The sequence below is a fragment of the Oncorhynchus tshawytscha genome, linkage group LG19, assembly GCF_018296145.1.
Source record: "Oncorhynchus tshawytscha isolate Ot180627B linkage group LG19, Otsh_v2.0, whole genome shotgun sequence".
NCBI classification, from domain to species: Eukaryota; Metazoa; Chordata; class Actinopteri; order Salmoniformes; family Salmonidae; genus Oncorhynchus; species Oncorhynchus tshawytscha.
Genome location: NC_056447.1, coordinates 1,313,694 through 1,341,338, shown reverse-complemented (window position 1 = coordinate 1,341,338; position 27,645 = coordinate 1,313,694). Strand labels below are relative to the sequence as shown.

The 27,645-nt window shown below is 40.5% G+C and overlaps 2 protein-coding genes across 3 annotated transcripts in view; both read left to right on the top strand.

The window, feature by feature from the left end:
* LOC112218214 (calcium-dependent secretion activator 2-like) overlaps nt 1-7,092 on the top strand; it is a 166,210-nt gene extending 159,118 nt beyond the window's left edge. For both annotated transcript variants that reach the window (XM_042301225.1, XM_024378837.2), the window contains 2 exons: nt 3,568-3,672; nt 3,898-7,092. In XM_042301225.1, coding sequence (XP_042157159.1) covers nt 3,568-3,672; nt 3,898-4,068 — 276 coding nt within the window. In that variant the 3' untranslated portion in view covers nt 4,069-7,092. The remainder of the gene's footprint in view (nt 1-3,567; nt 3,673-3,897) is intronic.
* A 12,945-nt stretch (nt 7,093-20,037) lies between these two features.
* Nucleotides 20,038-22,924, top strand: LOC112219082 (fez family zinc finger protein 1-like). The gene is made up of 4 exons (XM_024380291.2): nt 20,038-21,190; nt 21,299-21,433; nt 21,780-21,912; nt 22,236-22,924. The coding sequence occupies exons 1-4, from the start codon at nt 20,408-20,410 to the stop codon at nt 22,487-22,489; spliced, it is 1,305 nt and encodes a 434-aa protein (XP_024236059.1). The 5' UTR covers nt 20,038-20,407; the 3' UTR covers nt 22,490-22,924.
* Nucleotides 22,925-27,645: the final 4,721 nt, after the last annotated feature.

Sequence of the window (27,645 nt, the reverse complement as noted above, 5' to 3'; positions counted from 1 at the left end):
TGCATTCTTCTCGAAAGGGAGCTTTAAAATATCAGAGAGGACAGGCTGAACTATAGAGAGAGTGTCATGCTCTTTGTCAGAAGTCCTCACTTGAGAAGACATTGATAGAAACCCAGATGCTTTCAGTCACCAACATCCCCACTCGTTTTTTAAATTTCCCTTTCAGTGAGCAGGGAGCTCAATGTAGGATATTGCATCGTCAAACAAACTCTGTATAGAGTGAGGCACACTGGCTCCAAATAGGGTTCACAGACAGTGTACTTTGCCTTTTACTTAATTCAGTTGTTTTTTTGTCCCCTAAACTCCCAAGCCTCATAATTTCAAATAAAACGGCTAACTTTATATGTAAACATAATATGCTATCTATACACCTACACTACTATACTATACCAGTGACTTAATTGAAAGAACCTTGTGAAAAAATGTTCTGGCATAATACTGTATGTAGCCAGGAGAGAGGTGTGAAAGGTAGCCAGCCTGGTAATAGAACTACAAAGGCATTTACAAACACATTAAGCATTCTATTTTTAATGCAAGGAGGTGAGCCTCTTCAGACCCACACATTCAGGTATTCTTCAGTAATTGGCATATTTGAAAGTATAATGGTTTTAATGGAACACTGTTGTCCTTTTAAACCCTATTCTTTGACCTTGTGTGATGTGTTGTCTGGTGTGATTGGAGAGGGTGTTGTGGAACTTGTCAATGGAAAATGTTAGTCTTCTATACAAAAAGGGATTGAAGGAAATATATCAATAAACTCTTTGAATGTGGTAATAAACAAGTTGAATGAGATGTACAGTCAAAGGTGACCAAAAAAGACTCTAAAAGAAATAGTACAGATAATGAGCACACAAAAAAAGGGGAAGTTATATTATTTTATACAAATACAATTGCTCAGATAAAGAGACTTTGTTTAACAAGTTTTTAGATTAGATTTCAAAATTATTGGCACCTTTTAAAGATTTTTGTAAATTAAATCAAACAAAATTCAATCTGCATTAACATTCTACTTTTTAAAATGAATCTCATCTTAAGGAACTGTATTTGGGCCTGCCATGGCTTCCTGTTCCACTGGGGTATAAACATTTGGTAAATCGCATGTAAAATCCTTTTGTCATCCAACACCATTGGGAAAAGCAAAGAACTCACAAATTAAGAGAGGCAGATAGTTATTGACTTTCATCAAACAAGCAATGGGTAAAAAAAACAACTGAAAATAACGAATATACCACTTACCACTATCAGGGCAACAACACGTCTAAACCCACTGGAACAGTGGTCAACTTGTCTGGTTATGCGGTTATCCTTGTCAGGATACAAGTGTATCTTGTCCGCACGCACAGTGAGGAAGATGGTTTGGGAGGTAAAGAAGGGACAACATTTGAGAATTACAGAACTTGCTCTCATCTAGGGTCATCAAGTCTCCAAATCTACATTTGGCTAATAGGCTATTTGGAAGGGTTGATAGATTGTTTTACATTTTTTATGAGAGCAACCAACAAAGGTTAACACCTGGAGTTTGCTAAGCGGCATTGACACTTGGATTGGAACTGGTGCTATGTTCAGAGTTGACAAAGGTCTTTGTCCAGTGGTGGGTTTGGCCTCAAAAGAAGGATGCATATGCCGCATATACTGTAAAATACAGTGGTGGATCTTTGATATTATGGGTCTGTTTTGATTCCACTGGTCCTGGGGCCCTTGTTAAGGTCATCTGCACTCTGCCAAACACCAGGACATTTTAGCCAAAAACCTGGTTGCCTCTGCCAGGAGGCTGAAACTTGGCCAAAAGTGGATCTAACAGCAAGACAATGACCCCAAGCACACATCACAATCCACAAATAAATTCTTCGAGGTCAGTCCATAACTGCTGACCGAAGGATATCAAGGATCTGAAAAGATTTTGTATGGAGGGAGATCCCGCCCAATGTGTCCTTCAGTCTCATAAAACATAAAAGTCTCAGTGCCATTGTCCTCGCAAGGGAAGTGTGAACAAGCTATTGAAAACAGGGGTGCCAATCATTTTGACACCTATCTTTTTGCGATTTATTTATTACTTGTTACTTTTATTACTTAACCAAAATATTTTTCTCTGAGCAACTATATTACAATATAAAACAATATAATCTCCCCATATAGCTTCAGTATTTGTATTATTTATTTTGTAGTCTTTTTTGCTCATCTTAATCAACTGTGTGTGTGTGTGTGTGTGTGTGTGTGTGTGTGTGTGTGTGTGTGTGTGTGTGTGTGTGTGTGTGTGTGTGTGTGTGTGTGTGTGTGTGTGTGTGTGTGTGTGGTCCAATTCTCTTAAAAATGTATCTGATGATTTATGCATATCAACATTGGATGGTGCCCACATTGATCGTGTCCCGCTTGTAAATATCTGGGCATCTGGATTGACGAAAAGCTATAATTTAAAAACCATATGGATGGGTTAATTGAGAGGTTGAGAATAAAAATAGGCTTCTTCTTCAGAAATAGACCATGACTCTCCATGAAAAGCAGAAAGCAGAGTCAACTTTCCTGCCCGTGCGAGACTATGGTGACACCATTTATACAGCTTCCACTTCACTGAAACCACTAGATGCAGTTTACCAGAGCGTACTTCGCTTTATTATGGGCGACAGGTTCAGTACACTTCATTGCATCCTATATCAGAATGTAGGCTAGCCCTTTGTTAAGTCTCGTAGATTGACATGCTGCTCTCTTTTTGTTCATAAAGCCCTCTTGCACAAACTTCCGCTGTACCTTAGTTAATTGTTCAACTGCAGACTTACGAGTCACCAGACCCACAGGGATCTGGGATGGTTCCGTTGATATCTATTGAAGTAGGTAAATGATCTGCAGAGCTCTCTGCACCTTGATGCTTTGTTACCTCTAGGGCAGCTCAAGTTGTTGATGGAGGACCTCCATGTTAAGGAATGTGATTGCTTTTCTTAAATTGCTTGGAAATATTGTATGTTTTTATTGCGTTGTATTTGTAAATGTTGCACATTTGTATGACTGTGTACACGCAGGGCTCCCTTGAAAAATAGGCCTTCGTCTCAATGGGATTTCCCTGCTAAAATAAAGGTTCAACCACTAGCCTATGCCTAGCCATCTGGCTTAGCTAAATGACATTTGCTGTTATAGTGTAACTCAGCTATATCTTCTGTTACTTCATGCTCACAACCACGTTATATCAGCCTTATTACCTTGTGACAGATATAGTGTATAGAATCATTGTACCTTGACATGTTGCTTTATCTACAGTGTACCTCGTTTAAAAGAAATGTACAAGCTGACTTGTTTGTGTCTGTCTGCGTGTGTGTGTGTGTGTGTGGTGTGTGTGTGTGTGTGTGTGTGTGTGTGTGTGTGTGTCTCTGTGTGTGTCTCTGTGTGTGTGTGTGTGTGTGTGTGTCTCTGTGTGTGTGTGTGTGTGTGTGTGTGTGTGTGTGTGTGTGTGTGTGTGTGTGTGTGTGTGTGTGTGTGTGTGTGTGTGTGTGTGTGTCTGTGTGTGTGTGTGTGTGTGTGTGTGTGTGTGTGTGTGTGTGTGTGTGTGTGTGTGTGTGTGTCTGTGCGTGTTCACAGCAATGGTACACCAGCTCCATGAAGGCTCTGTGTGTGTGGCTGACAGACAGACTGAACTTGCAGCTTCACATGTACCAGCTGAAAACACTCATCAAGATTGTCAAGGTAACGTGCATTGTTGAAGTGTTGAAGTGGTGCGAGTGTACACTGTAACCATTCAGCTGTCGGCCTCCGTCCAAACATGTACATGTGTACCTCAATCCATGTATTAAGTCTAGTGCTCTAAGAATGTTTCTTCCAGTTGTGAATTAGCCTACAACTGTACAAAGTCTCGGTTACCCATTGCCTCCGTGTCCTGTGTGTGTTGTTGTGTTTGGTTTCATCCCACAGAAGACATACCGAGACTTCCGGCTCCAAGGTGTTCTGGATGGAACCCTGAACAACAAAAGCTATGAGACCGTCTACAACCGACTCACCGTGGAGGAGTCTACCGTGGCGGTCAAGGCTGGCGACGGTCTCCAAGGTATCACCATGAGAGACAGTGACGAGGAGGACGGATGAACTTTGGGAAGTGTGTGCTTGTGTGGAAGGGATGGAGATTGTGTGTGTGAGACAGAATGATATGAAGGGGTTGTAGAACATACACTAAAGTGTGTGATGAAGTCATCCATCCTTGTGTACCCCCTCTCTCTCTCACCAATCCCTAGTACAATAGTGGGTACCTTCCCAGCCAAAATGACATAATGTTATTTTGTACAGTACAGCTCAGTGGTCACCAACTGGTAACCTTCAGGGCAGTACCCCTTTGTTTATTTATTTAATTTGTTTGTTTGTTTGTTTTTACTTTATTTTAATGGCGATGTAGACCAAGAAAAAATGCAAGTTGTTCTCTTAATGCAGACCTAAATGCTCAAATCAGTTTTGTTTTTCAAATCCGTTTTGAAATATTGACTGTCCAAACAGCAGGTTACAAGTGACCAAATCGGATTTTGCTGACAAAGCAGTCTTTGCTGACATGGCTACGCTAGTTGTCATAGTAACGACTGTTGTGTGTGCAGTGGTGTTGGCTGATTGGTGGTGGTGCTCATGCTTCCTCTCACTCAGAAGATATGTACTGTAGCAAGCTAAGGTGACAGAAACAGTAGCTATGCTTCCATTAACTTGTCCAGTGATTTTGTGTCAACATTTAGAAAGTTTGCATAGAAAATAGATGCAACAATGGCCGGCTAGGGTGTGTTTCCATTGAACAACCTTGTGTCGATAAAAACAGCTGGACATAATGTCACACCCCAACAAAAACGCAAAAACCTACAGTGTCATATTAAAATGTAGTGGCTGAAGTGTTTCCATTACCCATTAATACATTGGTGCCAACCTGTGTGCCATCCCACCTACCCGTTTCGTGTCTCGGGAAGCCTTCGAAAACCAGCAAGAATGCAATAATTGAGTAGGCATTTAGAATTAAATGTTGTGGAGCTTTATAGTTATGTGATGACATCATGTGCCTCGCGTACCTTAAAAAATATTCTGCAATCAGAATTTATTAGTTAAACCCCGTTTTCCATTTTAATTTGTCACAATAAAGAAAGTTCGACCAAAAGAAAAATCCACCAGTCGAACGAATAAAAATGTTGTCCATCTTTAGAAAATGTCTCCTATATCTGCCATTACACATGTCGCAATGATTTTTTGTTGACATTGCTTTCCAATAAACCTGGGTCAATGGAAACCTGCCTAGTGCCTGTCATGAACATTTCCCAATTGCATTGAATGTTCAAAATCATAGTGTACATACACTTTTAAGCCTCAAAGGATAAGATGACCCAACTTTCAAAATTAGCCCTTTTGGCTAGCCACAACATTCAACAAGCTAGCTAGCTGTTTAGCTTACTAGCATACTCACTAATTTGTTTGTACATGACTAACATGCTAGTTAGCCACCACATGTTCGTGTCAAACTGTCAACAGAGTAGCTTACAAGCAACGAGTTATGCCAAATAAAACAGTCTGAAAACCACTTGTGGGCAAATAAATCAGTCAATAAATCAGTCAGTCATTGCCAGGAATCCGATTTGTATCTGATTTCAAAAAACACCTACAAATGTGGTTTGAACTGTGGCTTGAAATATCTGATTCAATGTGGTTTTTGACTGTTGAGACTGTAGAAAAGAAATCGGATTCAAATTGGATATGCAAACCACTAGAATTTGTGTCACTTCAAACTGCCAGTGTGAACAAGGCTTTATGGTTACCTAGATATAGACATGCCAATTCAAACAGTTTTTTGTGTGCATTATGAGGACATTGGGGTTGTTCTTACATAAGTACCCTGAAAGACAGTCGATACAGGCAGTATCCATATGTTTATGCTGTGCACTGTATGAATGGGAATGTATACCTGTAGGTTACAGTGTCACATTGTCATGGCATGTATGTAGGCTATGCTTGAACGTGTTTCCCTCTACAAGAGTTACCAGATGACTATGAATTCAAAGCTGTGTTAAATAGGCCTGATGGATTGTGTGCATCATGTTTGGAATCTGAATTGCCGTCTTAACTGTAATACTGCAATGAATTATATGAAATACATTTCTATTGTCTTCTGTGCACCTGTTTTGGTTAAGGTGTGTTCTAAGTGTTAGAATTAGTGTGTTTAATGCAACCATGGTGTCCTTATTGACTAAATTACTCCATAAAGTATATTAACAGCACAATCTGCAACGATGAACCCTTTGAATGGTAAGGTGATGGATGGAGCTATACGTTATTACATTTTTTTCTTTAAGGAGCGATGCATATTGTTTTATAAAAACTGCTATTTAAAACCAAATGACTAAAATCACAACAAAAACATAAACAAATACGTATTACAAAATATCAAGCTAATAGGCATTTTTATAAGAATCATATATCATTACCATAACTAACATACAAATCATGACTATCTTACAAATTGTGGCAACCTATTTGCCAACCTATTCCAACAGCTTATAGTTTTGTTAGAAGCTGAAAAGTTTCCATCGTGACATCAACATTGACATGTTGAAATACACCTAGCCATCGTGACAGTGACATGTTGAAATACACCTAGCCTAACAGCCATTTCCTTTTTATTGATCTCAAAAAGTACTGAATTGCAGAAATGGTCATTTTCTTGAGACATGACAACCTCATTTCAACTAATCATCTTGTTCAATGTTATCATGAGCAGACCCCCCCCCCCATTCACTGACCTGTGTCAAATGAAAGAATCAATATTCTGAGTTGGTTTCATTTTCCTCCTAATGGGACGTATACAGTTCTGTGGTCAAATTGAAGAGTTTGGTTCCAAAGCTCCATATCCACCAATTGTATTCACCAGACACGGTTGCTTATGGTTACCTTCGTGTGTGTGTAAAATATTACTGTTCTCAGATTTGTAATTCATTGATTTTATGTTTATTATTATTTAGATGTTTTGCTAAATGCTATGTATCCATTGTTTAGCTGGAATGGAATGTTCGTATAGTATATTGCCTGTGATATGTGGTTGTCTCACGCTATCTTAAGATGAATGCACTAACTGTAAGTCGCTCTGGGTAAGAGACTGCTAAATGAATAAAATATCAAATGTAAATATTTGACATACAGATCTCATATTACTGTATGAATTCATTTTTTGAAACTTAAAAAAATATATTGTTGTCACAAATGTATCATTTGTACAGTTCTTTATATAAAACCTAACAGGACTACTTATTTCTCTGAGAGTGAGGCAGATATACGCAGTGCCTTTAGAAAGTATTCACACCCCTTGACTTTTTCCACATTTTGTTGTGTTACAAAGTGGGATTAAAATGGATTTAATTGTCTTTTTTTTGTCAACAATCTACACAACATACTCTAATGTGAAAGTGGAAGAAAAATTCTAACTTTTTTTTTTTATTAATGGAAAATTAAATAATAATAAAATGTATATTGATTACATAAGTATTCAACCCCCTGAGTCAATACATGTTAGAATCACCTTTCACAGTAGTTACAGCTGTGAGTCTTTCTGGGTAAGTCTATAAGAGTTTTGCACACTTGGATTATCCAATATTTGCCCATTATTCTTTAAAAAATGATTCAAGCTCTGCCAAGTTGGTTATTGATCATTACTAGACAGCCATTTTCAAGTCTTGCCATAGATTTTAAAGACAATTTAGCTCAAAACTGTAACTTGACCACTCAGGAACATTCAATGTCGTCTTTCTTTCTTGATGTCTATAGTATTCTCTCTGGTATGCAATCTCGTTTCCGCTCAGGTTATGGATGTGTCCCTTGATTCTAAGCAGTATTGTGCTGCTATCTTTATTGACTTGGCGAAAGCTTTTGATACGGTAGACCATTCCATTCTTGTGGGCCGGCTAAGGAGTATTGGTGTCTCTGAGGGTTTTTGGCCTGGTTTGCTAACTACCGCTCTCAGAGTGCAGTGTATGAAGTCAGAACATCTGCTATCTCAGCCACTGCCTTCACCAAGGGTGTACCCCAAGGCTCGATCCTAGGCCCCACGCTCTTCTCAATTTACATCAACAACATAGCTCAGGCAGTAGGAGGCTCTCTCATCCATTTATACCCTCTACAACACAGCTTTCTTTAGTGTCTACAAGCTTTCTCTGCCCTTGTTCTGAACACCTCCAAAACAAAGGTCATGTGGTTTGGTAAGAAGAATGCCCCTCTCCCCACAGGTGTGTTTTTACTATTTCTGAGGGTTTAGAGCTTGAGGTAGTCACCTCATACAACTACTTGGGAGTATGGCTAGACAGTACACTGTCATTCTTGCTCCTCTCATAATCGCTCCTCTTTCACACCAGCTGCCAAACTAACCCTGATTCAGATGACCATCCTACCCATGATAGATAACAGAGATGTAATTTATAGATTGGCAGGTAATGCTGCTCTCGAGCGGCTAGATGTTCTTTACCATTCAGCCATCAGATTTGCCACCAATGCTCCTTATAGGACACATCACTGCACTCTATACTCTTCTGTAAACTGGTCATCTCTGTATACTTGACACAAGACTCACTGGTTCAAATCAAATCAAATTTTATTTGTCACATACACATGGTTAGCAGATGTTAATGCGAGTGTAGCGAAATGCTTGTGCTTCTAGTTCCGACAATGCAGTAATATCCAACAAGTAATCTAACTAACAATTCCAAAACTACTGTCTTATACACAGTGTAAGGGGATAAAGAATATGTACATAAGGATATATGAATGAGTGATGGTACAGAGCAGCATAGGCAAGATACAGTAGCTGATATCGAGTACAGTATATACATATGAGATGAGTATGTAAACAAAGTGGCATAGTTAAAGTGGCTAGTGATACATGTATTACATAAGGATGCAGTCGATGATATAGAGTACAGTATATACGTATGCATATGAGATGAATAATGTAGGGTAAGTAACATTATATAAGGTAGCATTGTTTATATATTTACATCATTTCCCATCAATTCCCATTGTTAAAGTGGCTGGAGTTGAGTCAGTGTCATTGTCAGTGTGTTGGCAGCAGCCACTCAATGTTAGTGGTGGCTGTTTAACAGTCTGATGGCCTTGAGATAGAAGCTGTTTTTCAGTCTCTCGGTCCCAGCTTTGATGCACCTGTACTGATCTCGCCTTCTGGATGATAGCGGGGTGAACAGGCAGTGGCTCGGGTGGTTGATGTCCTTGATGATCTTTATGGCCTTCCTGTAACATCGGGTGGTGTAGGTGTCCTGGAGGGCAGGTAGTTTGCCCCGGTGATGCGTTGTGCAGACCTCACTACCCTCTGGAGAGCCTTACGGTTGAGGGCGGAGCAGTTGCCGTACCAGGCGGTGATACAGCCCACCAGGATGCTCTTGATTGTGCATCTGTAGAAGTTTGTGAGTGCTTTTGGTGACAAGCCAAATTTCTTCAGCCTCCTGAGGTTGAAGAGGCGCTGCTGCGCCTTTTTCACGATGCTGTCTGTGTGAGTGGACCAATTCAGTTTGTCTGTGATGTGTATGCCGAGGAACTTAAAACTTGCTACCCTCTCCACTACTGTTCCATCGATGTGGATAGGGGGGTGTTCCCTCTGCTGTTTCCTGAAGTCCACAATCATCTCCTTAGTTTTGTTGACGTTGAGTGTGAGGTTATTTTCCTGACACCACACTCCGAGGGCCCTCACCTCCTCCCTGTAGGCCGTCTCGTCGTTGTTGGAAATCAAGCCTACCACTGTTGTGTCGTCCGCAAACTTGATGATTGAGTTGGAGGCGTGCGTGGCCACGCAGTCGTGGGTGAACAGGGAGTACAGGAGAGAGCTCAGAACGCACCCTTGTGGGGCCCCAGTGTTGAGGATCAGCGGGGAGGAGATGTTGTTGCCTATCCTCACCACCTGGGGGCGGCCCGTCAGGAAGTCCAGTACCCAGTTGCACAGGGCGGGGTCGAGACCCAGGGTCTCGAGCTTGATGACGAGCTTGGAGGCATTCTCACATAGGTATTCCTCTTGTCCAGATGGGTTAGGGCAGTGTGCAGTGTGGTTGAGATTGCATCATCTGTGGACCTATTTGGGCGGTAAGCAAATTGGAGTGGGTCTAGGGTGTCAGGTAGGGTGGAGGTGATATGGTCCTTGACTAGTCTCTCAAAGCACTTCATGATGACGGATGTGAGTGCTACGGGCGGTAGTCGTTTAGCTCAGTTACCTTAGCTTTCTTGGGAACAGGAACAATGGTGGCCCTCTTGAAGCATGTGGGAACAGCAGACTGGTATAGGGATTGATTGAATATGTCCGTAAACACACCGGCCAGCTGGTCTGCGCATGCTCTGAGGGCGCGGCTGGGGATGCCGTCTGGGCCTGCAGCCTTGCGAGGGTTAACACGTTTAAATGTCTTACTCACCTCGGCTGCAGTGAAGGATAGACCACATGTTTTCATTGCAGGCCGTGTCAGTGGCACTGTATTGTCCTCAAAGCGGGCAAAAAAGTTATTTAGTCTGCCTGGGAGCAAGACATCCTGGTCCGTGACTGGGCTGGATTTCTTCCTGTAGTCCGTGATTGACTGTAGACCCTGCCACATGCCTCTTGTGTCTGAGCCGTTGAATTGAGATTCTACTTTGTCTCTGTACTGACGCTTAGCTTGTTTGATAGCCTTGCGGAGGGAATAGCTGCACTGTTTGTATTCAGTCATGTTACCAGACACCTTGCCCTGATTAAAAGCAGTGGTTTGCGCTTTCAGTTTCACACGAATGCTGCCATCAATCCACGGTTTCTGGTTAGGGAATGTTTTAATCGTTGCTATGGGAACGACATCTTCAACGCACGTTCTAATGAACTCGCACACCGAATCAGCGTATTCGTCAATATTGTTATCTGACGCAATATGAAACATGTCCCAGTCCACGTGATGGAAGCAGTCTTGGAGTGTGGAGTCAGCTTGGTCGGACCAGCGTTGGACAGACCTCAGCGTGGGAGCCTCTTGTTTTAGTTTCTCTCTGTAGGCAGGGATCAACAAAATGGAGTCGTGGTAAGCTTTTCCGAAAGGGGGCAGGGCAGGGCCTTATATGCGTCGCGGAAGTTAGAGTAACAATGATCCAAGGTCTTTCCACCCCTGGTTGCGCAATCGATATGCTGATAAAATTTAGGGAGTCTTGTTTTCAGATTAGCCTTGTTAAAATCCCCAGCTACAATGAATGCAGCCTCCGGATAAATCGTTTCCAGTTTGCAGAGAGTTAAATAAAGTTCATTCAGAGCCATCGATGTGTCTGCTTGGGGGGGGATATATACGGCTGTGATTATAATCGAAGAGAATTCTCTTGGTAGATAATGCGGTCTACATTTGATTGTGAGGAATTCTAAATCAGGTGAACAGAAGGATTTGAGTTCCTGTATGTTTCTTTCATCACACCATGTCACGTTAGTCATAAGGCATACGCCCCCACCCCTCTTCTTACCAGAAAGATGTTTGTTTCTGTCGGCGCGATGCGTGGAGAAACCCGCTGGCTGCACCGCCTCGGATAGCGTCTCTCCAGTGAGCCATGTTTCCGTGAAGCAAAGAATGTTACAGTCTCTGATGTCCCTCTGGTTGATGCTTATTTATAAACCTCTTAGGCTTCACTCCCCCCTATCTGAGATATCTACTGCAGCCCTCATCCTCCACATACAACACCCGTTCCGACAGTCACATTCTGTCCCCAAAGCATACACATCCCTGGGTCTCGTCTTTTCAGTTTGCTGCTGCTAGTGACTGAAACGAGCTGCAACAAATACTCAAACTGGACAGTTTTATCTCATTCTCTTAATTCAAAGACTCAATCATGGACACTCTTACTTACAGTTGTGGCTGCTTTGCATGATGTATTGTTGTCTCTACCTTCTTGACCTTTGTGCTGTTGTCTGTGCCCAACCATGTTTGTACCATGTTTTGTGCTGCTACCATGTTGTGCTGCTGCCATGTTGTGTTGCTATCATGTTGTTGTCATGTTGTGTTGCCACCATGATGTGGTATGTGTTGCTGCCTTGCTATGTTGTTGTCTTAGGTCTCTCTTTATGTAGTGTTGTGTTGTCTCTTTTGTCGTGATGTGTGTTTTGTCCTATATTTATTTTTATTTTTAGTCCCAGCCCCTGTCCCCGCAAGAGGTCTTTTGCCTTTTGGTAGGCCGTCGTTGTAAATAAGAATTTGTTCTTAACTGATTTGTCTTGTTAAATAAAAAAATTAAGAAATTGTAAGCAACCCCCGTGTATATTTGGCCTTCTGTTTTAGGTAATTGTCCCTCTGAAAGGTGAATTTGTCTCCCACTGACTGTGGAAGGCAGACTACACCAAGTTTTCCTCTAGGACTTTTGCTTAGCTCTATTCTGTTAATTTTTATCCTAAAAAACTCCCTACTCCTTGCCGATGACAAGCATACCCATAACATGATACAGCCACCATCATGCTTGAAAATATGAAGAATGGTACTCATTGATGTGTTGTGTTGGATTTGCCCCAAACATAACACTTTGTATTCAGGAGAAAAAAAATAATTTGTTTGCCACATTTTTTGCTGTAACTCTTTAGTGCCTTATGGCAAACAGGACGAATGTTTTTATTCTGTACAGGATTCCTTTTTTCACTCTGTCAAATTAGGTTAGTATTGTGGAATAACGACAACGTTGTTGAGCCATCCCCTATTTTCTCCTATCACAGCCATTAAACTTTGGATGCAGTGATCACAAACATGGCCAAAGGTATGTGGACACCTGCTTGTCAAACATCTAATTCCAAAGTCGTGGGCATTAATATGAAGTTGATCCCCCCTTTGCTGCTATAACAGCCTCCACTCTTCTGGGAAGGCTTTCCACTAGATGTTAGAACGTTGCTGCAGGGACTTGCTTCCATTCAGCCACAAGAGCATTAGTAAGGTTGGGCACTGATGTTAGGCGATATGGCCTGGCTCGCATTAAGATTTCCCTTCACTGGAACTATGTGGCCTAGCACGAACCATGAAAAAGCAGCCCGAGACTGTTATTCCTCCTCCACCAAACTTTACAGTTGGCACTATGCATTCGAGCAGGTAGTGTTCTCTTGGCATCTGCCAAACCCAGATCCGTCCGAATGGAATGCCAGATGGTGAACTCCAGACAACGCTTGGCATTGCGCATGGTGAGCTTAAGCTTGTGTGCGGCTGCCTTATTAACCTTTATTTAACTAGGCAAGTCAGTTAAGAACAAATTCTTATTTACAATGATGGCCTACCGTAAGGCAAAAGGCCTCCTGAGGGGACAGGGGTCTGGGATTTAAAAAAATAAATAACTGTAGGACAAAACACACATCACAACAAGAGAGACACAACACTACATAAAGAGAAACCTAAGACAAAAACATAAAACAAGGCAGCAACACATGACAGCATGGCATGGTAGCAACACAACATGGTAGCAGCACAAAAACATGGTACAAACATTATTGGGCACAGTCAACAGCACAAAGGTCAAGAAGGTAGAGACAATAATACATCATGCAAAGCAGCCACAACTGTCAGTAAGAGTGTCCATGACTGAGTCTTTGAATGAAGAGATTGAGATAAAACTGTCCAGTTTGAATGTTTGTTGCAGCTCGTTCCAGCTGTATGTGGCCTACCACTTCGCGGCTGAGCCGTTGTTTCTCCTAGACATTTCCACTTTACATTAAGAGCGCTTACAGTTGACTGGGGAAGCTCTAGCAGGGCATAAATTTGGCGAACTTTGTTGGAAAGGTGGCATCCTATGACGGTGCCACGTTGAAAGTCACTGAGCTCTTCAGTAAGGCCATTCTACAGTTTGTCTATGGAGATTGTGTCACATCCTGATCTGTTTCACCTGTCCTTGTGCTTGTCTCCATGCCATCCAGGTGTCGCCCATCTTCCGCATTATCCCCACTTCCACATTTATACCTGTTTTTCTGTCTGTCTGTGCCAGTTCATCTTGTTTTGTCAGGTCAACCCGCGTGTTACTCTGTGCGCCTGCTTTGACCTTTTCTATGTTTTTTTGCTAGTCCTCCCGGTTTTGACCCTTATCTGCCTCGACTCTGAACCCGCCTGTCTGACCATACTGCCTGCCCTGACCTCAAGCCTGTCTGCCTCTGTACCTCCTGGACTCTGACCTTGTTATGATCTCCTCCAGGCCTCCGGGTTCCCGTCAAACCCTGGCCTTCCTCCGACAACGTTTCTGGTGGTCCACAATGGTTCCTGACGCCTCTGCCTTCATCGCCGCATGCACCGTTTGTGCTCAAGATAAGACTCGGGGGCAAGCCCCTTCCGGCCTCCTTCAGCCACTACCTGTCCCTCATCGTCCCTGATCCCATATCTCCCTGGACTTTGTCACTGGGCTCCCTCCATCTGATGGCAACATCGTCATTCTGACGGTAGTGGATCGGTTTTCCAAGGCCGCCAATTTCATCCCTCTCCCGAAACTACCCTCTGCCAAAGAGACGGCCCAGCTCATGGTGCAGCACGTCTTCAGGATCCACGGACCCCCGGTGGACATGGGGTCCTCCGACCGGGGTCCTCAGTTCTCGCCTCAGTTCTGCACCCTTATTGGGTCGTCGGCCAGCTTGTCCTCCGGATTCCATCCCTAATCCAACGGCCAGTCGTAGCGAGCAAACAAAGACCTGGAAACAACCTTAAGATGCCTCGTCTTGACCAACCTCACTATCTGGAGCAGACAACTTGTCTGGGTGGAGTATGCCCGGAACACTCTTCCCTGTTCAGCCACAGGACTCACCCATTTCGAGGGGGGCGGGTACTGTCACACCCTGATCTGTTTCACCTGTCCTTGTGCTTGATACCTCATCCAAAGTGAAATTAGTAACTGCACTATGCTCAAGTGGATATTCAATGTCAGCTATTATTTTTTCTTTCTTTTTTAGCAATAGGTGTCATTCTTTACGAACTGTTGGAAAACCTTCCTGGTCTTTGTTGTTGAACCTGTGCTTGAAATTCACTGCTCGACTGGGGTTCAGACATGGGGTATTCATTTAAAAAGCATGTTAAACACTAGTAGTGCACGCAGAGAGTCCATACAACCTATGTGACTTGTCATGCACATTTTGACTCAATAACAAAAGGTTGAATACTTTTCATTTTTAATATGTAAACATTTATAAAAACATAATTCCACTGTGACATTATGGGGTATTGTGTGTAGATCAGTGAACACAACATCTACATTTAAACCATTGTAAATTCAGGCTGTAACACAACAACATGTAGAAAATGTCAAGGGGTGTGAATACTTTCTGAAGGCACTTTTGCAACAAAATATTATTATTTGTCTCTCTGAAATGAAACCATTAAGCAGTGGTGTAAAGTATCTCATGCTGTGATTAGATGGGGGAAAAAATACCAATCTCTTTCATAAGTTCTTTAAAGGTCGACTTCGGGAAAAGACGTTGCCACGAGCAACACCACAGATATTGAGATGAGTGAGATGCAAGACTTCGCTCTCACAGTGTCACAGATAGTATCTGCGCAGGTGCATGGGTTCGCATCATGCTGTTCACAGCGTTGTAGCCAGGGCACCAAAGCAGCGGAGAAGTTGAGCCTTGCGCTTCAATGCTCTTTGTTGTTGCGGAATCTGATCCAATATGCTGTTTATTTTCTGCATCTATGTTATATCGCTGTCTACCTTTTAAACAATAAAGGCTAATTTACCAACATTTCTGAAAATGTATATATAGCATTTTGGAATGAAACTTAAATTGTTTTCACCCATTTCTATTGTTTTAGGCCTACATGCCTATATAACCATTAGAGTAATGTGGGGGTAACTACCCCCCCTAATATATTTTTGTAATTAACTCGTAAAAGCTCAAGTCTAGGTATCTTATTTTAATTCAATAAATTAAATATTGAAAAATAAATGGCATTGCACATCTCACTTTTAATATCCTCACTATCCTCTTCTCAATAATATCCTCACTATCCTCTTCTCATTAATATCCTCACTATCCTCTTCTCGTGAATATCTTCACTGTCCTCACTATCCTCTTCTCATTTAATGTCCTCACTATCCTCTTCTCATTAATGTCCTCACTATCCTCTTCTAATTAATATCCTCACTATCCTCTTCTCATTAATATCCTCACTATCCTCTTCTCATTAATATCCTCACTATCCTCTTCTCATTAATATCCTCACTATCCTCTTCTCATTAATATCATCACTGTCCTCACTATCCTCTTCTCGTGAATATCTTCACTGTCCTCACTATCCTCTTCTCATTAATGTCCTCACTATCCTCTTCTCATTAATATCCTCACTATCCTCTTCTCATTTAATAACCTCACTGTCCTCACTATCCTCTTCTTATTAATATCATCACTGTCCTCACTATCCTCTTCTCATTAATATCCTCACTGTCCTCACTATCCTCTTCTCATTAATGTCCTCACTATCCTCACTATCCTCTTCTCGTGAATATATTCACTGTCCCCACTATCCTCTTCTCGTGAATATCTTCACTGTCCTCACTATCCTCTTCTCATTAATATCCTCACTGTCCTCACTATCCTATTCTCATTAATAACCTCATTGTCCTCACTATCCTCTTCTCATTAATATCCTCACTATCCTCTTCTCGTGAATATCTTCACTGTCCTCACTATCCTCTTCTCATTTAATGTCCTCACTATCCTCTTCTCGTGAATATCTTCACTGTCCTCACTATCCTCTTCTAATTAATGTCCTCACTATCCTCTTCTCATTAATATCCTCACTATCCTCTTCTCATTAATATCCTCACTATCCTCTTCTCATTAATATCCTCACTATCCTCTTCTCATTTAATAACCTCACTGTCCTCACTATCCTCTTCTTATTAATATCATCACTGTCCTCACTATCCTCTTCTCATTAATATCCTCACTGTCCTCACTATCCTCTTCTCATTAATGTCCTCACTATCCTCACTATCCTCTTCTCATTAATATCCTCACTGTCCTCACTATCCTATTCTCATTAATAACCTCATTGTCCTCACTATCCTCTTCTCATTAATATCCTCCCTGTCCTCACTATCCTCTTCTCATTAATAACCTCACTGTCCTCACTATCCTCTTCTCATTAATAACCTCACTGTCCTCACTATCCTCTTCTCATTAATATCATCACTGTCCTCACTAAGTAGCCTGTCTAAAAAATGACTGTGAAACTCATTTAAGTTACTTTGTTGATTATTTGGACGTGATTTGGACATGATTTGGAAAATTATAATTTGGGTACCATTCACTTGCATTGGACTGCAGGGGCAGTTTACCCCCCAGCACACTCACCTTAAATGTTACAAAAAAATGCTGTTTTTAATAAAGCAGTATCTCTAAACAAGTGGATTATGTATCTTTAGTCTCCCCTAATGGGAGACATATCTATAAAAAGTTTAGAGGTCTAATTTAAGTAGATGATATACTATACATATATTTTTCTAATAGACAAAATATTAGATCAACTTACCTCAGAATCGTTTTGTTAGAGTGACTTAAAAAAGAGCCAATTTTGATTTGTGCAAGAGTAGTGGCAACCAGGGAAAGAGTTGAAAATGTTTTCTGTGAGAATGACAGGGAGGGGTGCTAGTTACTCCACATTACCCTATCTCACATGACACAAAATAAGGTGTTGTTGAGTTTGTATTTTCAAACGAAATGCAAGTGAAGAGGAGAAACAGCAACAGGCAACCTCGCCCACGGTCCAGCCAAAGATGTTTCATAACTAACTGTGGTCCAGCTGTCCGTCTGTGTCGCCACAAGCATAACGTCGTTCTGCTGTGGAGTTAACCAATCAGGATATCCCCTTATTAATTACTGACAGCATGTAATTACTAAGTAGTTAATGGTCGGTTACTGACTTGATGATTGAAGCAGTGTTATAATTTACACAGTGTGAAGGCTTAAGTCTAGCCTACATCCAATGTTTTGTTTCGTTTTGTTCGCCAGAAAGATTAATAAAAACTATGTAGGCTACACTGTATGAATAGGCCTATAAGCAATATGTTATGGGTTAATTTTCAAAATAAACCTCATAGGAGGCTACTGAAGGAGTTTAGCCTAGTCTTTTTTTATTTATTTTGAATTAGGCGTATTTGCCGTCCGCATAATTTTCACAACATAAACGATTCTTTCGCATATTAAAGAAATGAATGCATGCAGTTAGGCCTATTTATTTTTGGCTTTTAGTACATAGACCTAACCTTAAATTCTATTGGTGAAATATCAGTATTTCTTTTTTTAGCATTTCTTCAATAACTTTTAGCCTAATAGGAAAGGTAAATAATACCTAATAATACTATTTATAATAATACATATGCATTGATTGAGATTAAAAATAGGCCTAACTAAATAAATAATAATAATAATAATAATAAATATTATAAATAGGAATTATTATTATTATTATGCATCACTGTTAATCCCTTGAGCTGCGTCATTTACTACAATCACTGTGTTGGTTACCTAAATGGTCTGTATCGCATTCTCTTCATGCCATAGTCTCAGAATTGAAGGAAAATAAAAAGTCTGGGGGGAAAAGAAAACACAAGGGATTAACGCCAGTTTATACCAATACTTTGTAATTATATGAGATTTTAATGTCAATCAAGTGATTACAAATTATTTTAATTACGTGAAAGATGTTTAGGTCTGAATCCTTAGCACCGCATCAATGAATAGCAAGCCAAGCCATATGGGTTTCAGTCAGGTCTCCAAAATGTTTAACTGAAAGAAATTCGAGCAGCACAAGAAAGCACCCCGCTGATTCTCTTTAAAAGGCTTTAGATTATAGGCTATTTGACACCAAACAGATAGCATTTTGACCACCAATTTGATTTATTTCACGCAACAAACTTAAAATATCGTCACCGATTAATTTCAACAATCCGTATCATATAATATATTGAATAATAATTACTCCAATAGTTATGTTATAATAATACTAATAATAATGTAGTGTTGCTATTAGTGCTACTTCAATTAGAAGAAAAAATAACGCCAACCTATCTCTTTATTCTATTACGTGACATTCCTTCATTATTCATTTCTCGGTATCCTATATTTTTTTATTTCAATTGGAAGAAATCAAACAGTGTAAACAGTCTAAATAAAAAAGTGCTGTAACGGAACGCAGACAGTTTCAATCAATGCGCATATTTACCTTGTTCATTGACAGGATTGTCATTGAGCATTCTTCTAGATATACCCAGATGAAACGTTCCACGTTATTACCAATATGACTTCAACCGGAACAATGGACAAGCTTTCATTACTGTACATTCGCTAGAGAAGTTGTTGCTCGGATACATACACCTCTCCTGACAGCGCAAACCTAAAGTCCTTGAGGCATATATGGAGCTCATCGTGCACACCTCCGCAGTCCCACCGGCTTTGGGTTTACTTGAGCTCCATCGTGTATAGGCCTACTGGCAGACTGATAAAAAAAAATGAATAGCTCTACTTGAATTAACTTAGTGTTTTATGAAAATACTGTAGCCTATATTGGATGTTATACAGTAGCCAAAATGTAAAGGCCCACACCTTAAGATAAGCTTTTTATCAAAATGTATCCACTAGAATTCAGATTAGATTGTAATGTGTTCTGCATAGTGGGGTTTTCTTGTTCTTGGATTACTATAGAGACAATTAGAATTGTTAATTCGGTTAAAAAACGCAATGAGTATAAAGGTAGCGTCATGTGTCTGACCAATTTGAAAATATTGGCCTAGGACTAGGTCCCAATACCTGAGTTATAGTATAGTAAAGAGGATTTATACATCTACTGCTTTGTACATTTTTATAAATAACAGTTCATCTTTAATATGAGCATAATACACATTCGTAAAACCAATGCCTATATTAGTTAGAATTGTTGCATGCTTAAAATATCATGCACCAATTAAGATATCAAATTCTGATATGTCAAATGCTGACATCCTCTGACCCCACAGAGCGCCTGTCTTGTGCGATTTCAAATGATGTCACACGAAACCACAAGGGGAACTCAGATTTGCCAAAAGCTTTACAGTTGTACAAGACTCCGGCCACCAAAGAACAGCTCCTTTGCGACGCGGGTAAGACAAACGTTATCGTAGCAGTAGCCTAGTAGATGGGCCACAAGTGGAGAATTGATGGAAGAGAATTGAGCAATTATCTACTTTACTTTTTCTTCTTGGGCGGTGACTATTGGTGAGGTCTTGGCTGCGTTATTGACTCAACACGCCTTATTGAGCAGTCGTGCTAGACATAAGTGCTGGTTTTCCGGAATCAACGCAAGCGAGAACAGTGAGGGGGCTCTCGTCGACTCCGAGTGTGCCGAATGATGTCCTTTCTGTCGGGGCAGTGAGAAGGAATCAAAGGTATCTACAAAAGGACCACCAACGCCTGCTTTCCAAAGGTGTTGTTTTGAAAGTTATGGACAGTGCGCTCTACCACTCAGCGGGAATTTTCGGCACCCCCTCGGCTTCTAGAAACTTGACTGCGGGCGGAAACATGATCACCTCCACCAAGCCTCTCGCTTTTTCGATCGAACGGATTATGGCCAGGACGCCCGAGCCAAAGTCGATACCTTTCCCCAACCTGTTCCATCACACTCCGGTGGGCAAAGCGGACCCGAAGCAGGCGCTCAACATGACTTCATCCTCACTGCATTGCATGATACCATTAGTGCCATTGGCATACGAACCGGGTCATAAACTAAATATGAATGGATTAGATACGAGTCACTTTGACGCTTCCTCGTATAATTCAAATGAGTTGGTCAGCATTGGTTTGAACTATAAGAACGAACAACCAGATCTGAGCTCGTCGGTGGGACAATACAAACTTTTTCGACCACGGGTGGTAAACCAGTCATCTTTTCATGCCATGGGGGCTGTGTGCTACCTGAACTGCGGGCAGAGTGCATGCCCACCCCCAGCCAGCATCGTAAACATCCACCCCATGGCCTCCTACTTTCTCAACACTCCACTGCAGCATGCGCGCCAGAGAGCTTTCCTCGCGGAGAAAAATAAAGTGTCTCACTGTGCAGACAGATACGCATCCGGAGTTAAAGACATTTCCCAAACTCAACTCCATCACTACATGAAAGAGAGCGCACAGATTATATCGGACAAACTATTCAAGGGCTCTTCCAAATTGAACAGTGGTTGCCCAAGCGGCAAACCCAAAGTATTCACCTGCGAGGTTTGCGGGAAGGTAAGACCATCCATCTCGTACATTTGGTGGTCTTTTCCTTTGCAGGCCTGCTTGATCATTTCAAATCGTTCATGTTAGAATCATAATATCTGTATTATCTATTCACAGGTGTTCAACGCCCACTACAATTTAACGCGCCATATGCCCGTGCACACTGGAGCGAGACCATTCATCTGCAAAGTATGCGGCAAGGGATTTCGGCAAGCAAGCACCCTTTGTCGCCACAAAATTATTCATACTCAGGTATTCTATTCAATCATCATAATCATACCCAAAGCCATTCCCATGTTCTATGTTGTTTAAGCGAGGCTATATGAAAACCACAACATGGAACTAGGCCTGCATTATCGGTCAATTTGATTTAACAACGCATCAATGACATTCTTGTATTTTAGGCTAAAATATTAATATTTTTGCCTGATGTTGAACATCTCAACGTTCACTTGTTTAACAGTAGGGTATAGGCTATAGTCTAGTTTATTATAGGCCTATATATAAGCAATTGTACTGTATGCCTACAGCTTTAGTTGGAACCCAAATAAAATGTGATTTCTAGAATCACATTCATTTGTTCATATGCCCTTCACAGGAAAAGCCTCATAAATGCAACCAGTGTGGAAAAGCGTTCAACCGGAGTTCAACTCTTAACACTCACACACGAATCCATGCAGGTTACAAACCCTTCGTCTGTGAGTTCTGCGGCAAAGGATTTCATCAAAAAGGTGAGAAAGAATGTTAATGTTCTGGATTACATGATTGGAAATGTACCTTGTTATGACCATTACTCGATTTGTCCAAATAAAGTAGCCTAAATACATGGAATAATTTGCAATATTTGGATATGAGATTATTATTTATTCTGCTTTGAGAAGAAAATCTAGATTGCTTTCAGAACTGAATTTACGTTGCTCAATTAAACTCAGATTACATGTACAATGTACGACTCAATTTATGATTTGGATTAAAACGGAATTGACTGATAACTGTGGCTCTGATTCTTCACAATATTGTTGAAATCCATTTTCTTTCTTTTTTTATCTTCAAGGTAATTACAAGAACCACAAATTGACGCACAGCGGGGAGAAACAGTTCAAATGCAACATCTGTAACAAGGCCTTCCACCAAGTGTACAACCTGACGTTCCATATGCACACGCACAATGACAAGAAGCCCTTCACGTGCCCGACTTGCGGCAAGGGATTCTGTAGGAACTTTGACCTGAAAAAGCACATGCGAAAACTACACGATCTCTCTGGATCCCAATCCCCTGCCACTCTCGCCCCAGGCGAAACTGACTAAAAAGCTCCGAGGCTAAAATGCCAACCATGCGCCTTTACGCACACTGATTTGCCCAAATCTGGAATTACGCATGCGAGTTTAGACCGCGCAAAAATGCTGTGGACTATTCTATTAGTACTTATTTTCCTTGAATTTGACATTATAATGTCACTATACTGTTGTTTTAAATCTCAGGATTACTGTAAAATCGATATTTATTTGAAACTTTATAGGCTAATAATTTAAGAGAATAATTGAAGACTATGTACAAATGATGTTTTGCTGTGATAAGTGTGGTAGCCTACCCCATTTTATATGATGCCCTTGATAAAGTTACATGATTTTTCAACACTTGTGTATATGCAAAGTTTTGCAGGAAACGAGTGTCTTTGACACATAGATCTACGTTTTTAAACAGGTGCACAAACTCAAACATTTAAGTTATGAAAATAAAATAATGACAATAAAATGAAACTCTGTATATGTCATATTGTGTCCGATATCCTATTTGACTGACATGATTAAGAAAAGGAGTTCCATTATTTAGAAAGTGATGGACATAGCCTAGGCCAAAATATTGCATGATGGTGAGAGGAAATATTCGGGTTAATAATAACAGTAGTAGTATTAGTAGGAATAATAATATCCTAATATAACTTTACTGTTATTATTGTCATCATCATCATACGCCTACGATTGTTGTAGTGATAATTAAATCTATGTTATCATCATTTTTATTTCTTTAAAAAAATAACATTTGCGTTTTCTTTTTTGCTTGTATGGAGGATAATCAGTGCCAATTTAAAAATGAAATGCTAAATTGGAATATCAAAATGACAAATGCATTTCTATTTTCATATCAGTGTGCATGATTCATGTCACAAGGAAATTGCAGGGTTAACATGACAATCGAAAATGCTAAATGGAAACGCTAAATGGTACATCGAAAATGGGAAATGGTAAACAGAAAATTCTAAATGTAATTTCATTTCAAAGTGAAATGGAAAGTGGTTGTTTTCATTTTCCAACTGCCCAATGTACATTTTTTTTCATTTTCAACGTGGATGCAAATTGTTTCCTGGAGGCTGAACCACGAGATCAACATGACTCCAACGTGCATTGCTACATCCTAGCCACGTCACACTCTCTGTGTATTGATTTTAGCGTAAACAACAGGGATCAGACCCGATTTCCTTCACACCAAAATAACATTTGGCATGCTAACCCAAAGCCTAGGCAATTTAGCTTGGGGAGCCAATGCAATTTTTCTTGTCTCAGGCAAAGTTACTCAACATCAGACATCGTTACTCATCACAGGTGCTTGGTCACTGAACCACCTTTGTTACACAAGCACCTACTTGACCACACCGCAGGCACACTTTGAAAGAGAACAATAATCACAACACCATCACAAGACAGACTCCTCAGGCTCAGATGGGTCTCTGTGAAGAGGAGGAGGTCAAAGGATGCTGCATTGTAACTGAGGTTGTTCAGTGACCACACATGCACGATTAGTATGTCTAACCGGAAAAAATACAATTTCAATTTCACTTTACACATTGCATATACAAGTTTTTTTCAATTTCCCAAATTTGTTTAGAATACATTTTTACCTGCCAATTTTAAACGAGACATTTTCGATTTTCATTTTAACGTTGCAATTGATGTGGCATTAATCATACACACTAATATGAAAATATAAATGCGTTTATCATTAAAAAAAATCCTAGTAAAGCTGGAATACTTAATTGAAACAATAATAAAGAGGTCATCCCGCCTCTGTTCGGGGGAAATGCTGAGGGACGGGGGAAATGCTGAGGGACGGGGGAAATGCTGAGGGACGGGGGAAATATAGTCTTCCGTGGCCATACCTCCAAACTTACGTTGTTGTCACACCTCGTTTGGCGGCCAGGACAATTTTGTATTAGCCAGAATGGCTACAATGCTCCACTGGATTCCAGTAGCTACATTTTGACTGGATGTTTGAATTCAAGAACCCTACCCCCACATGCCTATGAAAGGTGTGCTGCATGTAATGTTCATCACTGCTTTCCTAGTAAATGATGGCATTACAACTGCTCTGCTTGAACACTACAAAACAAAAAAAGTTATGACTATGGTCAGCTCTAGCCTTTTGGGGCCATAAGCGAGATTTTGGTTGGTGGCCCCCCACTTGATGACTGAGAGAAAAATGTCAGATTTAATGTTAATTTCATGAAACACGTTTCGCTATGGGGCATAGAGAAAATGTTGCAGTTTAAAGCACATTCTCTGCAGTTCTACATGTTTTGCCACACAGAGAGAAAACGTAGCAATTTTGTAACACATTTCATGCAATTCTGCTTATTTTATTTTGCCATGGGGCAGAGATACATTTTTGCAGTTTTAAAGGACATTTCCAGAAATTCGACCCATTTGGCCATGGGTTGGAGAAACATTTCACTTATGTCGCTTACGCCTGAAGCCAGCCCTGGTTACGGCATTCATTTATGTTTATTTAACATTTATTTAACTAGTCAAGTCAGTGAAAAACAAATTCTTATTTACAATGACGGCCTACACCTGCCAAACCCAGACAATGCTGGGCCAATTGTGCGCCACCCTATGGGACTCCCAATCACAGCCAGATGTGATACAGCCTGGATTCTAACCAGGTACTATAGTGATGCCCCTTGCACTGAGATGCAGTGCCTTAGACCGCTGCGCCACTCGGGAGCCACTCGAGAGGGCGTGTCTACCTACAGGCTATAGTAAATGTTTAGTGCATCAGCCTGTGATTTATTGATATTGAAAGTCACCACAAACACGGCAGACATACACATATTTCGATGGGGGTTTTAATCAATGATATTAACGCCGGATTGCTGAAGCTATGTATTTTGTTTCTCCCAATCCAAGCAAGGCATTTGATTGGTTTGACGTGATTGGTTTGCAAAGCCCCTTTGTAGCTGCTTTCTGTAATGGACTTCACCAGGATTTTACCAGGCTTTCCGAAAAGGGAAGCCTGGTTCTCGACGAGGCTAGGAGAAATGCTACCACACTCAAATTCATAGACAGAGCTATGGATGCAAGGGCTGACCATCCACAATAGCAACATTATTGATTTAACCATGTTTTGACATTTACATTTAGATTAGATTTAGATTTAGATTTAACCATGTTTTGACATATACATTTACATTGTTTACAAACATTTGAAGTAAATCAAGCTTATGTTTTGGGTTCTGATGAGGTACAACAGTTGAACTAAGCTCATAAAGCATTTCTAAGTTATATTCTTCAAGATTCAAGGGTAGCCTATATATCATGTATTTGTAAATCCAAAAATGGATGTCGCAACTAACTAGCATTTAATTTTCAAAGTGGCACTGATTATCCTCCATAAGGAGTTTATCATAATGGTGAGTTTTGAATGAAGCTAAAAAGTTACGTATCCTCCAGTGATGTAGGCTTTACATGCAATGTAAGGGATGTAGGTTAGGCAAGCTTTAAGTCTTTAGGACTCTTGTGGGCAGTTTCTTTTAGAAATACCAATACTTATATGCAACTGATCTTAAATTATCATAGGTTTTTCTTCAATCAGGATAGGCTATTCTTCAAATTGAAAATAATAATTTGGAATAAGGTGGTGAATTATTCAATTGGGACAATCAGTGAATGTGCCAATGTTTATTTTTTTTTGGAGCTACATTTTTTGGCAGAATTTGGTCGTGTTCCACTGTTTAGACGTTGCAGCAACCAACATTTGCGTGCCACATCATTGACTGTGTCAAAAACGGACAGATTGCTATAACATATGATGTTGTTAGCTGAAAGGTAAAATACTTGTCCAGGCGTTGTAAGTTCGGGCAACATCCAATCAATGGAATGCTACCTAATGGGCGTGTTTGAGTGGTAAGGCTAAAGCAACTGACTGTAGACGAAAGTCGAGCAGTGAAGTCGGTGGAGGTGCATCAGCGACAGCCGAAAGGCAGACACTAATGTGGTTTTCCAACAGCAAGGCTCAGATCAACATGGCAGTGTTTCCATTGTTTATTTATTTTTATAGACAGTACCAGTAAAAAGTTTGGACATACCTACTCATTCCAAGGTTTTTCTTTATTTTGGCTATTTTCTACATTGAAGAATAGGCATCAAAACTATGAAATAACACATTTGGAATCATGTAGTAATCAAAAAAGTGTTAAACAAATCAATTATAAAAAATATTTTGATTTGTTTAACACTTTTTTGGTTACTACATGATTCCATATGTGTTATTTCTACAATGTAGAAAATAGTAAAAAATAGTACTGTATGTATATATATATAGATATAGCTATTGAAATTCAAAGTAAAAAATGTAACTTAATAAATTAAGGTAAAAGAAAATGTACCAATGTTATAGGAAACTAAAGGGTGTGCAATGTAACTCTCTATGTAAATTGGAAAATCTGCCGTTTCCAGCTACAATAGTCATTTACAACATTAACAATGTCTACACTGTATTTCTGATTAAGTTGATGTTATTTTAATGGGCAATTCTTTTTGCTTTTCTTTCGAAAATAAGGACATTTCTAAGTGACCCCAAACTTTTGAACGGTAGTGTTCACATGAGATGATTAATGACTAGTATTCTATTCGTTAAAGATGCCAGTGATTTCTAGTCTGTGCCTATAGGCAGCAGACTCTAATGGGCTAGTGATGGCTGTTTAACAGTCTGATGGCCTTGAGATAGAAGCTGTTTTTCAGTCTCTCGGTCACAGCTTTGATGCACCTTTACTGACCTCACCTTCTGGATGATAGCGGGGTGAACAGGCAGTGGCTCGGGTGGTTAATGTCCTTGATTATCTTTTTGGCCTTCCTGTGACATCGGGTGTTGTAGGTGTCTTGGAGGGGGGAGGTAGTTTGCCCCCGGTAATGCGTTGGGCAGACCACACCACCCTCTGGAGAGCCTCGCGTTTACCGGCGGTGATACAGCCCAACAGTATACTTTCAATTGTGCATCTTTAAAAGTTTTTGAGGGTTTTAGGTGACAAGCCAAATTTCTTCAGCTTCCTGAGGTTGAAAAGGCTCTGTTGCGCCTTCTTCACCACACTGTCTGTGTGGGTAGTCCATTTCAGTTTGTCAGTGAAGTGTACGCCAAGGAAATTGAAGCTTTCCATCTTCTCCACTGCGGTCCCGTAAATGTAGATAGG